The sequence below is a fragment of the Pseudophryne corroboree genome, chromosome 12 (assembly GCF_028390025.1).
Source record: "Pseudophryne corroboree isolate aPseCor3 chromosome 12, aPseCor3.hap2, whole genome shotgun sequence".
NCBI classification, from domain to species: Eukaryota; Metazoa; Chordata; class Amphibia; order Anura; family Myobatrachidae; genus Pseudophryne; species Pseudophryne corroboree.
This window is the reverse complement of record NC_086455.1, coordinates 91,135,017-91,150,504: the sequence shown is the minus strand read 5'-3', so window position 1 is coordinate 91,150,504 and position 15,488 is coordinate 91,135,017. Positions and strand designations below refer to the sequence as shown.

Here is a 15,488-nt window from a genome sequence, read left to right as displayed (position 1 = left end):
ACTACTATTGCACTGATGGGAGGCTATTCCACTTGTCCACTACCCTTTCTGTGAAGTAATTTTTCCTCAAATTTCCCCTGAACCTCCCCCCCTCCAGTCTCAGTGCATGTCCTCGTGGGGATCCGGTCTGAAGATCGACAGTGTCTAGGTCGACAATGTTTAGGTCGACCACTATAGGTCGACAGTCACTAGGTCGACATGGATGGAAGGTCGACAGGGTTTCTAGGTCGACATGTGCTAGGTCGACAGGTCTAAAGGTCGACATGTGCTAGGTCGACAGGTCTAAAGGTCGACATGAGGTTTTTTTTTTATTATTCTTTTTTTGAATTTTTTCATACTTAACGATCCACGTGGACTTGGAACGGTAAAGTGTGCCGAGCGAAGCGGAAGCGGAGCGAAGGCACCATGCCCGAAGCATGGAGAGCGAAGCGAGGGGACGCGGTGCACTAATTTGGGATCCCGGTCACTCTACGAAGAAAACGACACCAAAAAAAAAATCCTCATGTCGACCTTTAGACCTGTCGACCTAGCACATGTCGACCTAGAAACCCTGTCGACCTTCCATCCATGTCGACCTAGTGACTGTCGACCTATAGTGGTCGACCTAAACATTGTCGACCTAGACACTGTCGATTTGATGAACCACACCCGTCCTCGTGTCCTATTGCTTCTCTTCATTTGGAGAATGTTTCCCTCCTGGACCTTGTTAAAACTGTTGGTATATTTGAAAGTTTCTATCATGTCTCCTCTTTCCCTTCTCAGCTCCAAACTATACATATTGAGATTTCTTAGTTTTTCTGTGTATGTTTTGTGATGTAGGTCATGCACCATTTTAGTTGCCCTTCTTTGTACAGTCTCTAATGTACTAATATGCTTTTGAAGATATGACCTCCAGAATTGTACACAGTATTCTAGATGAGGCCGTACCAATGACCTATACAGTGCCATTATTACTTCTTTGTTTCTGCTGCTGCTGATTCCTCTCCCAGTGCAGCCAAGCATCTGACTAGCCTTCCTCATTGCTTTGTTACATTGCTTACCTGCCTTTAAGTCACCTGAAATTGTGACTCCTAGATCCCTTTCCTCCTCAGTAGTTTCCAGTATAGTGCCATTAATACTATATTTTGCCTTTTGATTTTTGGAGACCCAAGTGAATGATTTTGCATTTTTGGCATTAAACTGTAATTGCCAGACTCTTGGCCATTCATCTAGTCTACCTAAATCCTCAATCATTTGTTTTACCCCTCCTGATGTGTCTACCCTGTTGCATACCTTTGTATCATCTGCAAAGAGGCATACTTTCCCTTTAATGCCATTTGTAATATGCGTCTAAGATTCGACTATGAAGTGGAAGTAAAAAAAAAGAGAATGTTGTGAGCACATAAACAGAGTGGTATGATGGAAAGGTGCAGGTGACTAAAGGGCCCCATACACTACAACGATCTGTCTGAGGCTGAAGTCGGAGGCGATTTCCCTTGAACTCTCCCGGGAGCTTCCTGGGAGTGGTTCCATACAATTTGGTACATTTTGCATGCAATATATCTTATGTGATCCCAGCCATGCCTGCGGGGACAGCACTAACGATTTAGGGGAGCCGAACCAACCCTCACGGGAACACGCATCAGATCGGATCGGAAACACACCCAAAATGCCCGATTTCACCCGACATATCGGCCCGAATGCCCGAAATCGGGCATTATCGTTCTAGTGTATGGGGCCCTTAAGATTGTGAAAGACAATTTTGTAGGGACAGATTAGGACAGGGATAGGCGGTGAGTGGTACACCACCTGCTGTAGAACTACACATCCTTACCACAGATTTTCTGTTAGGTCAGCATGACAGTGGCTGTGTACCTGACATGCTGGATGTTGTCTACCCCCAGATTAGGCACATCAGTATGTTGCCTAAGGCCTTGTGGGTATTAATCTGGTTTTGCCGCCATAATATAGTCACACATTAATCAGTCTTGTAATATGTAATATTGGACATTGGATGAATGGTTTCACAGTCCAGTCTTGGATGGTCATGTACACAAACTGTATGAACCATGTCCATTACAAGTACAGTAGAAGAAGAAAGAAAACATAACTGTTTAGAAGGGCTGCTGCTCACTACTGATCTAGATGCTGACTTTTTCTGTACTTACCCCCCTTCACTTTCTGCATCTGTATGTTGTGCCCCAGAACTAGCTGTGAAATAGATAGAGCTGGAGCCTGTGGAATCTGTCCTCTCTCTGTGGATCAGGAACCTTCTGCGTCGATTGGCCTTGTGGCTCTCCTCCAGATGTGACCTGGGAATTGAATTAAATGTTTGATTTAATACCAAAACTCCTGTCTCCAGAAGAGCTTCTGCTTACACTGGCTCCTCCAAAATACAATTCAAGTTATTCAACCTTACCTACAAAGCTCACAACGACACCACCCCATCACAGTCTTATGTCAATACACTTACCCTCCTAAAAACATTCTCTCACAGGACCACCCACTTACGAATTTCCCAACCACAGGCAAATCACACTCTCCCACAGCCTACAAATCTTTGAATACTCTCTGAAAACCTACCTATTTATTACACATTCAAAGATGATTTATAGGGGGCCACAAGTTCCACAGCAATAGACAAGCAAGGAAACAGCTAGCAGAATAGCAAAGGAAAAATTACGTCATAAATTGGCCCGGGTGTGGATCGTTAGGTCGACCATAATGGTCGACATGGTCCTTAGGTCAGCATGTAAAAGGTAGACAATGGAAAAAGTTGACCCATGAAAAGGTTGATAGGAGAAATGTTCAACTCAAAAAGGTTGACACCCTTTTTTATTTTTTTGGGTGTTTTTACAATCAGAGCACAGGGAACCCCAATTAGTGTACCACGCCCCCTTGCATGGCTCGCTTCACAGGTTACTCTTCCCAATTGTTGTCCATGTGAATGGTAAAGTATGAAACAGGTGGAATAAATGGAAAAAAAAAGGCAAAAAATTGTGTCGTCAATGTGTGTGTCAACTATTGTCATGACGACCATTTGAACCTGACAACCTTTTGTACCAGAGAGAAGGGATGGTTTGGTGGGTGCACTGATTTTCCCTAATTAATAGGGTTTGCTTATGCTGAACTGGTGTATTGACAAAGAGTATAGTCATAAGAAAATGGTATAAAATGATCTCCAATTATTTTTCTGATGGCTTGTAGTACCAGCAGTACTCCCCAGAGATATATACACAGAAAGAATATATGCAAGACAAAGAGAACTGTTTTTGTTGGGGCACTCTTAGTAACTTTTAATCATAATGTGGCAGGGACAGCATAGTATCACATGGAGTTAATGTGGAATAGCAGGATGTTCCAGGTTTAGCAGAGTAGCTGAGATACTGATCCCGAACAGAGCCGCATCAATGCACTCAGCGAACTGCTAGGTAAGCTCCGCCAGCGGACACCCAGCAAACCTGACCAATCTCTGCAGCCAGGAGGACCGAGAAGCCCCATAAGCCGTGACAACTTGCCGCAAGAGGTATTTACCAGCACCCACCTCCACACAAACCACTCCAACATCCATTCACTGGCAGCGTGTGTTTTCAATGAACATCTACTTTCCGTCATGAGGTTCTGACATTGCAGAAAAAGCACACCGACCACTTAATAGGCTTTGGGGCAATAAATTACAACCTGGAAACGTACAAATAATGTTACTACTACACAAAGTGACGGAGTGGCTAAGAGGCAAACAGTGCATAACCCTCACATATGTACAGATGGAGCCTCCGTTATCTTTGTTGGCTGAGGCATTAGTCGTGATCAGGCATACGCAGTGTGCCTGGGCGCAAGGAGGCTTGCCTAGTTATAGGGAGGCGCACAGAGTGTTTGGCGTTACCTTTAAGTGTAATACCTGCGATCATCCACCAGATGTCGCTTTTTAAAATCACCATTGCGCATGCGTGTGGTCTCCATTAAAATACAATACTGAACTACAGCATAAGAACTACTTTACTGGTGTGTCTCATTACGCTACAACAGGGGCGGCCAACCAGTCAGTAACAAAGAGCCAAAAAACCTTGTTAGGTACATGAAAGAGCCGACATCGAGCCGAAGGCGCGCATGCAAAAATGGTATGTGGCCTTGTGCCTGCTAGACCACGCCCCTGGTATAAAATACATTGAAAAAGCCAGAACGACATAAAATCAAAAATTTTAAAGTCAGATCCATTGAAAAAGCCACTTTCACATAAAATAATTGAAAAAGCCAGATTCACATAATAAACTTAAGTTTCCCCATGTGACACTCCTGCTAGCACCCTCCTATGTCACTCCAGCCAGCTCCCCCATGTGGCACTCCTGCTAGAACCCTCCTATGTCACTCCAGCCAGCTCCCCATGTGACACTCCTGCTAGCACCCCCCTATGTCACTCCAGCCAGCTCCCCATGTGACACTCCTGCTAGCACCCTCCTATGTCACTCCAGCCAGCTCCCCCATGTGGCACTCCTGCTAGCACCCTCCTATGTCACTCCAGCCAGCTCCCCATGTGACACTCCTGCTAGCACCCTCCTATGTCACTCCAGCCAGCTCCCCATGTGACACTCCTGCTAGCACCCTCCTATGTCACTCCAGCCAGCTCCCCATGTGACACTCCTGCTAGCACCCTCCTATGTCACTCCAGCCAGCTCCCCATGTGACACTCCTGCTAGCACCCTCCTATGTCACTCCAGCCAGCTCCCCATGTGACACTCCTGCTAGCACCCTCCTATGTCACTCCAGCCAGCTCCCCATGTGACACTCCTGCTAGCACCCTCCTATGTCACTCCAGCCAGCTCCCCATGTGACACTCCTGCTAGCACCCTCCTATGTCACTCCAGCCAGCTCCCCATGTGACACTCCTGCTAGCACCCTCCTATGTCACTCCAGCCAGCTCCCCATGTGACACTCCTGCTAGCACCCTCCTATGTCACTCCAGCCAGCTCCACATGTGACACTCCTGCTAGCACCCTCCTATGTCACTCCAGCCAGCTCCCCATGTGACAGTCCTGCTAGCACCCTCCTATGTCACTCCAGCCAGCTCCCCATGTGACACTCCTGCTAGCACCCTCCTATGTCACTCCAGCCAGCTCCCCATGTGACACTCCTGCTAGCACCCTCCTATGTCACTCCTGCCAGCACCCCCATGTCACTCCAGCCAGCTCTCCCATGTGTCACTCCTGCTACCACCCTCCTATGTCACTGCAGCCAGTTTTCCCATGTGTCACTACTTTCAGCACCCTCCTTCATCACTCCAGTCAGCTACTCCATGTGTCACTCCTGCCAGGACCCTTCTGTGTCACTCCAGCCAGCTCCACCTTGTGTCACTCTAGCCCACCCTCATGTGTCACTAAAGTTCCCCCACCAAGTTGTGTCATTGCTGCAGCCCCTAATGTGTTCTCTGTTTGCCAGTGGGTGTCTCGCCTCTAGTATCTGGCGCCTTCAATTTTCAGTCCCTGTGCTGCTGCATGTCTGGCTGGAGTGTAGCAGTTTCTGTATCTGTTGTGGTCACATGATTTAGAGTGTTGGGAGCCACATTTAATTAAAGAAAGAGCCTCATGCGGCTCAAGAGCCACTGGTTGGGCACCGCTGCGCTACAATATGCTACAGTATGTCATACAGTATATTACACTATACAGACGCAAATACAGTAGTACAGTATATACAGACGCAAACGAACGTGATAAAGCCACAGTATAGTCTATTGACGTTAGGAATATGGGTGCGTCCAAGTCCCGAAATCAACACATAAAAATAGTAGTGTATACAGACGCAAACAAACGTGTTACAGGTATGGTCTATTGATGTTAGGCATATGTGAGCGACCAAATCCCGTAGCCATTACAGCATAATCAAAACCAATGGGCTTATGCATCTGTCATGTGGCGACGTGTCAGAGTGGTGAAGTGTGCCGCTTCCCATGCTTAAGAGTCCCAGGATCGATTCCCAAAGTGCGAATGCATGTTAATTTTTTCCTGACACTATTATTTTTTTTTATTTTTGTATCTATTGTACTATACCTTTACATTCAATAGAAGTGTGCAGACAAGCTTTACATAACGCAGGGCAAAGCTGCAGGAGCATATCTATAATACACAGCGGCTATGAGGATAAGCGAGTTCTATGCACCGTATGGTACACATACAATACTGTATTAGGCCAGACTTGATTGAAAAGGCTACCACCCGTGACCACTTGCCTCGTAGAAGCCCTCAGCTATGGAGCCAGCGACAGCATAGGTTTTGCAAGTGACACGGCAATGCTGAAGGATCGTCTCAATACCAAAAGCTAAAATACACAGGGGTGATAGGGATAAGCGAGTGAGCTCTATGCACGTTACAATACACCAGACTCGTTTGCATAGCAAGTTGACAAAATGGCTGCCGCCCGTGACCTCTTGCCTCGTGCAAGCCCTCAGCTATGGAGCCAGCAACAGCATAGGTTTTGCAAGTGACAGGGCAATGCTGAAGGAGCGTCACAATACCCTAGCTAAAATACACAGGGGTGATAGGGAAAAGCGAGCGAGCGAGCTCTATGCACATTACAATACACAAGACTTGATCGCATAGCAAGTTGACAAAGTGGCTGCCGCCCGTGGCCATTGCCTCATGGAAGCCCTCAGCTATGGAGCGAGTGACGGCATAGGTTTTGCAGGCTACAGGGCAATGCTGAAGAAGCGTCCGAATCCCCTAGCTAAAATACACAGAGGAGATAGTGATAAGCGAGTTCTATGCACCGTACGATACACCAGACTCAACCGCATAGCAAACTGACAAAATGGCATAATCATATTCAAACTTCCCGTTGGTTTTGATCATGCCGAAACGGCTACGGGATTTGGACGCTCATACTCTACAATGCAATACACTGTATCCCTAACATCAGTGGACCATACAGTAGTTTGAAACATGTTCTATAGCTGTGGCTCTAACATGATTTGAATAATACAGCACTCCGTGTCTGTGAAATGAGCAGGCTCCCAGCGAAGGGGAAAGGGGGAGGTGGTTCAAAGACACTGCAGATACTGAATTGTCTTTGAACACAGTATTTATGCAACCACATCCCACCTATCCCCTTCGAGCCTGCTAATTTCACAGACAGGGAGGGAGGTCAGGTTACAATAAACTGACAACAACAGTACTGTATAGACACGGTCTCTTGTGTAAATGTTAGTAGGATCCCTTCTCACACAGTACAACACAGAATCTCTAATGTCAATGAACTACAGTACAGTGCTGTGTTGCTCGAACAGTTAGTTACGTCAGGATACACTATTTATATTTATTATGTCTATGGGACCTATTGCCGCTGTTGTATTTTAGCTAGGGTATTGAGACACTCCTTCAGAATTGCCCTGACTCTTGCATAGCTGATGCCGTCGATGGCCCCATAGCTTAGAGCTTCCAAGAGGCACAGAGTCACAGCCGGCAGCCACTTTGTCAACTTTCTCTGCGATTGAATCTGGTTTATCGTAATGTGTATAGAGCTCGCTTATCCCTATTGTTCCTGTGTAATATAAATAACTAGGATATTGAGACGCTCCTTAAGCATTGCCCTGACTCTTGAAAAACTGATGCCATCGCTGGCTCCATAGCTGAGGGCTTACATAACAGAAAATTAATAAAGTGTCAGGAAAAAACAAACATGCAGTCGCACTGTGGGAATCGAAACCGGGACTCTTAGCATAGGAAGCGGCACACTTCACCACTCGGGCATGACGCCTCATGATAAATAGGCAAGCTCATGTGTAAATCAACTGTAAGCAGTGATCCCTCCCCATTGGTGTTTGTGTATGCCGTTACAGGACTTGGACGCTCATATTGCATAACACAGTACATACTTTTAAGTCAATGAACTACATTATTGCTTTTACACATTAGTTGCGTCTGTATACAATTGCTTTGTCTACGGGACTTGGACGCTTACATACAGTAACATGGCAATGGATAAGTGTTTTAATGCGTTCATTTGCGTCTGTATAAACTTTTTTTTTTATTGACTCTCCGTCTGGCCATTGGTATGTGTATACAGTATACAGTACATTAACAGTACAGTCATCACTGACCATTTGCCAGAGCTTGTAGATCAATCCGCCGCTATTCACTCTAAACTTCTCAAACTGGGTAGAGGCATTTCCTACCGCCACAAATACTGCTGTGTTTACCACTAAGAAAAATGTGCAGGAATGTGTGTGTAGATATGGTATCCCTAAGATTATTGAGAGTGATAGGGGTACCCATTTTTCAGGTGAAGTCTTTCAGGTTATGTGCAAACTTATGGGTATTAATAGTAAGCTACATACTTCCCTACCAACCACAGTCCACTGCGAAGGTGGAGAGAATGAACAGCACTATTAAAAACAAGCTGAGCAAAGTGATGGCCGAAACTGGACTGTTGTGGCCGGAGGCACTGCCACTAGTATTGTACAGCATCAGAACACTCCCAGGTCACCGCTTAACTTATCACCCTTTGAAATTCTTTTTGGACGATAGCCCCATGTAATGATAGATCCCCAGGATGATCTAAAATGCAATAATGAAATGACTGTGCAATACTTGGTTAGGATGAGCCAGCAATTGAGAAACCAGCAAAGGAATTTGAAACTGGCGATTTCTGACCTACCAGACAGTAATTGTCATGAAATTGAACCTGGGGACTATGCGATGATTCAAAATTTTCTACGCTCAGGTTGCCTCATAGACAGGTGGGAAGAACCGTATCAAGTTTTGTTGACCAGCACGACATCACTGAAGGTTGCAGAGAGAGAGACTTGGGTCCACTCATCCCACTGCAAGAAGGTCGCTAACCCGGAGAAAGCTCGTGAGAAAGAGAAAGGTGAAGAAAACCTGATATCACTGGAGAATCTGTTCAGGGAAAGCTGAAAGGCAGGACTGTTGAAACTGCACCTGAGCGTGGTGAAAAACAAAATCAAGGACTGTTATCTTAATTTTTTTCCAACACCCCCCCCCCCTCCCCCATTCCCTCCTCTTCATTTTTCCCCTTCCTCTTCTCGAAATGGATTCGCATCAAGAGACTGTGTTACCCATATTCCGGATTTTTCTTGTGAGTCTATTTTTGATCAGGACAATTTGTTTTTCCGAGGGCCCCCGAGAAGTCGAGCAAGGATCTGGAATGGGTTCTGATGAAGGAGATGAATTTGTAGGATCCCAGGATCAGACCATCACTTTGGTCAAAGCTGGTATAAGTAAGAGATCTGGTAGTCACAGAGCTCGGAGGCAATGTGAAGGGTTGTTATCTGATGAATACTGCATATGTAAGTACTGCGATAATATAGTTGAAGATGAGTGCATCCAGAGATGTCAGTCAAACAATACTATCAATATTGATGGACATCCTTTGAGTGACTATCACTCATTAGTGGGTACGGTCTTAAACAAAACAGAATGCTGGGTGTGCTCACAAGTGCCTTTAAGAACAGAGTAAATCAGGATTAGTGCCATACCCATTAACAGTAAATGAGGTACTCGAATTGCATGGAGGGAGACAGGTGGACAGAAAATACAATATATCTAGACCCCCTAGCCTAAAGCTCCACCAGTACCACGTAGATAGATCGCTACTATGTTTCAACATAACCAATTTCCGGAGACCAGGAAATTGGGAAGTGACTTGGAACAATCAGACAATGACCTTCTCACACAGAGCTGACAAAGAACCCATCAACTCTGAACTTGTACGTGGGATAGCCACAAGTGGGAGGTACTTCCGATACAAGTATACACGTGGGATCAAAACCATGTGGGCTGGAAAAATGTCACAGGGATATTGTGTGCACATCATCCAGCCAGATACTTGTGTCAAGCAGATGGAAAACTGGGGACAGGTTTCTTTGTAAGAATTATCTGTGACATGATATTGATGCATTTTGTCCCCTATGTTCTCCCAGATGACGCTTATTTCATATGTGGAAGGAAGGCGTACAAGTGGCTTACTCCGAGCTCTGAAGGGTTGTGTTACATAGGCAGAGTACTACCAGAGGCCATGACCACTGTACATGACAAAATGAAAAACATTCACGGCAGCGCTCCGCCTCCTTATACTCACACCCACTACGAACACATTTTCAAGAGACACCTCATAGACAGTAGAGAGCTTGCAGCCTATAATTTGATCCATGAATCCACCGTGATTCAGATTCTTCTTGCATTAGACATCACCCATACTGCCAGAGGAATCATAAATTATAGGTATATCCATGCCCTAGCGAACTTGATAGATAATATCACTGAGATGTATGACGACACCTTCAGGTATACGGGTAGAGAACTACAGGCCTACAAGAAGGAACTGGTACAACACAGGATGGTCTTAAATTATATCACGGCCGTGACGGGTGGGTATTGTGTTACCTAAGCAACTCAATATGGTGTGAAGTGCTGCACGTATATTACAAACAGTACTGAGGACTCAACAGAGATCACTGATCAAAAGATGGATGAGATCTTGCCGTTGAAATGGGAGTTTAGAAGGAAACACAATCTCACTTTAGCGGCTGTGCGTAATGAATTGACTGGATGGGCCTCATGGTTGAACCCACTCAAGTGGTTCTCTGGGTTAGGAGAGTGGGCACAAGGAATGATTGCAAATGTGGGGAATATGATGAGTCTAAGGAGCGAGTGCATTGTAAATGAGGCAGATCTGGTATACGATCAGACAATATAGAGACAGAGCTGTGATAGGAATGTAAATGAATTTCATGGCATGTTTCTTTCACCATCTTTTTGTTTTTTCCTCTCCCTCTACCCAGCAAAACTTTTACTGAATCCGGACATCAGTGTGCAAAGACATATGTACATGTATGTATACAACGTTCATTCAAATCAGACATCTTAGGCTATAGCACTGTTCCAGCATACTCTATAGGTTGAATGTCGTCCCACATCCAACCAGTGGTCCCGTGACCGCCGAGTGCATATAGAGGATGTCTCGTCCTTTTCCCTGTCTTCCCCAACCATAGTCAATGTCTGATTTGCGAAATAAATACATAAGTGTGTCTAGGTCACCTGTTATGTATTTCGAAATATTTTGTTAGTAATTTATGACAGTTATTGTTTAGTCAAAGGGTGGACTGTCGAAGTCGGAAATATTACATACACACCACATGTAAACCCTAAACAGAGTGGCCTCTGTTTGGGGTTTACATGTGGTGTGTATGTAATATTTTCGACTTCGACAGTGCCTCTGTTTGGGGTTTACATGTGGTGTGTATGTAATATTTTCGACTTCGACAGGGCCTCTGCTTGGGGTTTACATGTGGTGTGTATGTAATATTTTCGACTTCGATAATGTGTAGTTAGTTTTCGCAAGTACTTTTTCCGGGAGAGACTTTTTTGAAAGGATCGCATGCGTAGGGACACGCATATTTCAAGTGGGGTCAATTCTGGTACCCCAGTCCCAGCAGGGATCCCTGCAAGATTGCCCTAGAGACCTCAGAGATTCCCTCAGACTATTCAAGATCCTGATAACACGGGGTTACTGGAACAAGAGGGGCACTAGGACCCAGGGAAGGAAGACTCAGCTCTGTAAAGCAGGAAGAGAAGAAGCCCGCTGTGATGATAACTCCTGACCTGAGTGAGGAGAGTGACCTGAGTGCGGCGGGAAGGAGCAGCAGCTGCAGTGTGGAGAGCGCACAGGAGAGTCAGTGTGTGGACACGTGGTGCGGACCAGGAGTGACGCAGCGGCGGTGTTCCCACAGTGGGACAAGGGGTCAGAGCTGAGTGTGGCAACGCATAGCGCCCACACTAGCATGACCCGGGATTGGAGACAGCCAGGCAGCGATCACTTCCACAGAGGCCTACTACGCACAGGCAGCTGCCGTGCGGGTGCATCTAGACGAGACTACAGTGACCAAGGGATACTGTGTGAGCCAGTGACTGTGACATCCAGCTGGAGCTGGCAACTGGGGAAGGTACTGGGCACCCTCACAACCACCGCAGGTTTGAGCCTGGGACAATGGGCATCAGCACCGCCACCACAGATTTGAACCAGGGCTATTGGGTACCCTCTCAGTCCCTGCAGAACCGAGACAGGGCTATTACAAAGACACGTGTCTCCACTTCTCTCCGTCCATATCTCACATTAACACTGGGTTAGCCTGCCCAAAGGCAGATTCTGCTACCCAGCAACAGGTAATGAGACAGTGACTCTGGGTGTAAACCCTATTTACAGGAATAGAGACTTAAATCCCTGTGCACAGGTCGGGTTTTGTTTACCAAACACTTGCAAGTGTTAGTAATAAAAGGTATACTGTTGCTAGCCTAAAACAGTAAGTGGGACATACTAATATTAATTGCACTGTTGTGATATGTTATATAAGTTACAGATAAAGTAACTCACTTTGTGTTGATGAAACTACTGTACTGAATGTGTTGTGTTTGTTATAAGTGCAGAAGCATTATTGAAGTGACCTGTTTATTAACCAGATGTCTGACAGCATAGAGAAATTCAGGGGTTCTCGCCCCAGTGACGTAGTACACATGCAGATTGTAACATATGTGGAATTATAAAAGACCCTGATTGCATAGCCCTAGTGTTACTTGCTCCAGGTGTCTCTGAACTGCCGGATAACAAGAACTGGGGTATTCCCCGCAACGACAAGGTAATTACATCTACACTCGGGTCGTGTGCACCACAAAATCACATGTACATAAGTATTCACAGCCTTTGCCATGAAGCTCAAAATTGTGCTTGGGTGCATCCTGTTTCCACTGATTATCCTTAAGATGTTCCTACAGCTTAAATGGAGTCCATCTGTGGTAAATTCAGTTGATTGGACATGATTTGGAAAGGCACACACCTGTCTATATATGGTCCCACACTTGACAGTTCAAGTCTGAGCACAAACCAAGCATGTAGTCAAAGGAATGGTCTGTAGACCTCCGAGACAGGATTGTCTCGAGGCACAAATCTGGGGAAGGGTACAGAAAAATTTCTGCTTCTTTGAAGGTCCCAATGAGCACAGTGGCCTTCTTCATCCGTAAATGGAAGAAGTTAGGAAACACCAGGACTCTTCCTAGAGCTGGCCAGCCGTCTAAACTGAGCGATTGGGGGAGAAGGGCCCTAGTCAGGAATGGTGACCAAGAACCCGATGGTCACTATGTCAGAGCTACAGCATTCCTCCGTGGAGAGAGAACCTTCCAGAAGGACAACCATATCTGCGGCAATCCACCAATCAGGCCTATATGGTAGAGTGGCCAGACAGAAGCCATTCCTTAGTAAAAAGCACATGGCAGCCGTGCCAAAATGCACATGAAGGACTCTCAGACCATGAGAAACAAAATTCTCTGGCCTGATGAGACAAAGATTGAACTCTTTGGCGTGAATGCCAGGCAGCATGTTTGGATGAAACCAGGCACCGCTCATCAGCAGGCCAATACCATCCCTACAGTGAAACATGGCGGAGGCAGCATCTGGAACTGGAAGACTAGTCAGGATAGAGGGAAAGATGAATGTAGCAATGTACAAAAAAATCCTGGATGAAAACCTGCTCCAGAGCACTTTTGACCACAGAGTGGGGCGACAGTTCATCTTTCAACAGGACAACAACCCCAAGCACACACCCAAAATATCAAAGGAGTGGCTTCAGGACAACTCTGTGAATGTCCTTGAGTGGCCCAGCCAGAGCCCAGACTTGAATCCGATTGAACATCTCTGGAGAGATCTGAAAATGGCTGTGCACCTACGCTTTCCATCCAAACTGATGGAGCTTGGGAGGTGCTATAAAAAGGAATGGGCAAAACTGGCCAAAGATAGGTGTGCCAAGCTTTTGGCATCATATTCAAAAATACTTAAGGCTGTAATTGCTGCCAAAGGTGCGACAACAAAGTATTGAGCAAAGGTTGTGAATACTTATGAACATGTGATTTCTTAGTTTATTTTTAATAATTTTGCAAAAATCTCAAAAACAACACTTTTTTCACGTTGTCATTATGGGGTAATGTGTGTAGAATAGAATTTTGAGGGTGAAAAATGAATTTATTCCAGTTTGGAATAAGGCTGTAATATAACAAAATGTGGAAAAAGTGAAGCGCTGTGAATACTTTCCAGATGCACTGTATGTATTTAGACAGAACATGCTCTAGTATATATCTAGAAATCATAGGGCACAATTAGCAAAGATAAATAACATTCTATAGAGATGGTTTGTAAGGTGGGCAATTGTCTATCAACCACCTCTTGAAAGTCTTATGGGCCTGCCATATGATTGATGGGAAGTGGTTTATAGATATACAATTACAATGTTAACAGTCAATAGGTTGACATCATAGGGTTGACAGGGTCAAAAGGTCGACACCATAGGCTCAACAGGGTCAAAACGTAGCCAGTTTTTTTTTTAGGTTTTTCATGTTCTAACATTTGCTGCATAAACTATCCATGTCACAAACTATTACCTTTAGTAACCTTGTGGCGAGCAAGCGGAGTGATTCACAGAGTCTGCAAGGGGACGCATTTAACAAATTTGGGTGCAATATGTTTAAAGACACAAAAAGGAGATTTATGATAGACTTACCATTGTTAAATCTCTTTCTGCGCGGTACACTGGATTCCACAGGGAATACATTGGGGTGTAGGGATGGATCTTGATCCAGAGGCACAAACAGGTTAAAGCTTTAGCTATCCCAAGATGCATTGGGGCCTCCTCTATAACCCCGCCTCCAGGCACTATGAGATCAGTTTCGTTAACTAGTCCAATTCAGGAGCAGGTAAAAAAAAAAAGGCAGATGTTAGTCACACAGAACCACATTCTCACGACAGGAGAAGGGACCAGCAACTAATGCTATACAAACCCAAAGAAGCTAGGTGCGTCAGGGCGGGCGCCCTGTGGAACCCAGTGTACCTCACAAAAAGAGATTTAACAAGTTAAGTTTACCATAAATCTCTTTTTCTGCAGCGGGGGAAAATTGTGTTCAACACGGAATACATTGGGGATGTCCCAAAGCAGTTCCTCAAGGGAGGGGACGTGCCTTAGTGGATATGAGAACCCGGCGTCCAAATGAAGCATCCTGGGAGGCGGAAGTATCAAAGGCATAGAACCTAATGAACGTGTTCACTGAGGACCACGCAGCCGCCTTGCACAAATGTTCTGCAGACACACCACGGCGGGCCGCCCAAGAGGGTCCAACAGACTGAGTAGAATGGACTTTAATAGCAGCAGGAGCTGGATGTCCAGCCTGTGCATAAGTTTGTGCAATCACCATTCTAATCCATCTGGCCAAGGTTTGCTTAGTCGCAGGCCAGGTACATTTGTGAAAACCAAAAAGTACAAAAAGGGAATCTGACCTCCTGATAGAGGTAGTCCTCTCCACGTATATACGGAGAGCCCGTACCACATCCAAAGACCTCTCTTTGTAGGACAAACCAGAAGAGATGAAGGCCGGAAATACAATCTCTTGGTTAACGTGAAAAGATAACACCACCTTAGGCAAATAACCAGGGCGAGTTCTAAGAACTGCCCGGTCACGGTG

At 45.5% G+C, this 15,488-nt stretch overlaps 1 protein-coding gene across 1 annotated transcript in view; it reads right to left on the bottom strand.

Annotated features, from left to right (window-relative positions):
- The window catches only part of RMDN3 (regulator of microtubule dynamics 3), a 258,511-nt gene that overhangs the window by 182,270 nt on the left and 60,753 nt on the right, over positions 1-15,488 (bottom strand). Inside the window, exon 4 of the mRNA XM_063947778.1 lies at positions 2,148-2,291. Coding sequence (XP_063803848.1) covers positions 2,148-2,291 — 144 coding nt within the window. The remainder of the gene's footprint in view (positions 1-2,147; positions 2,292-15,488) is intronic.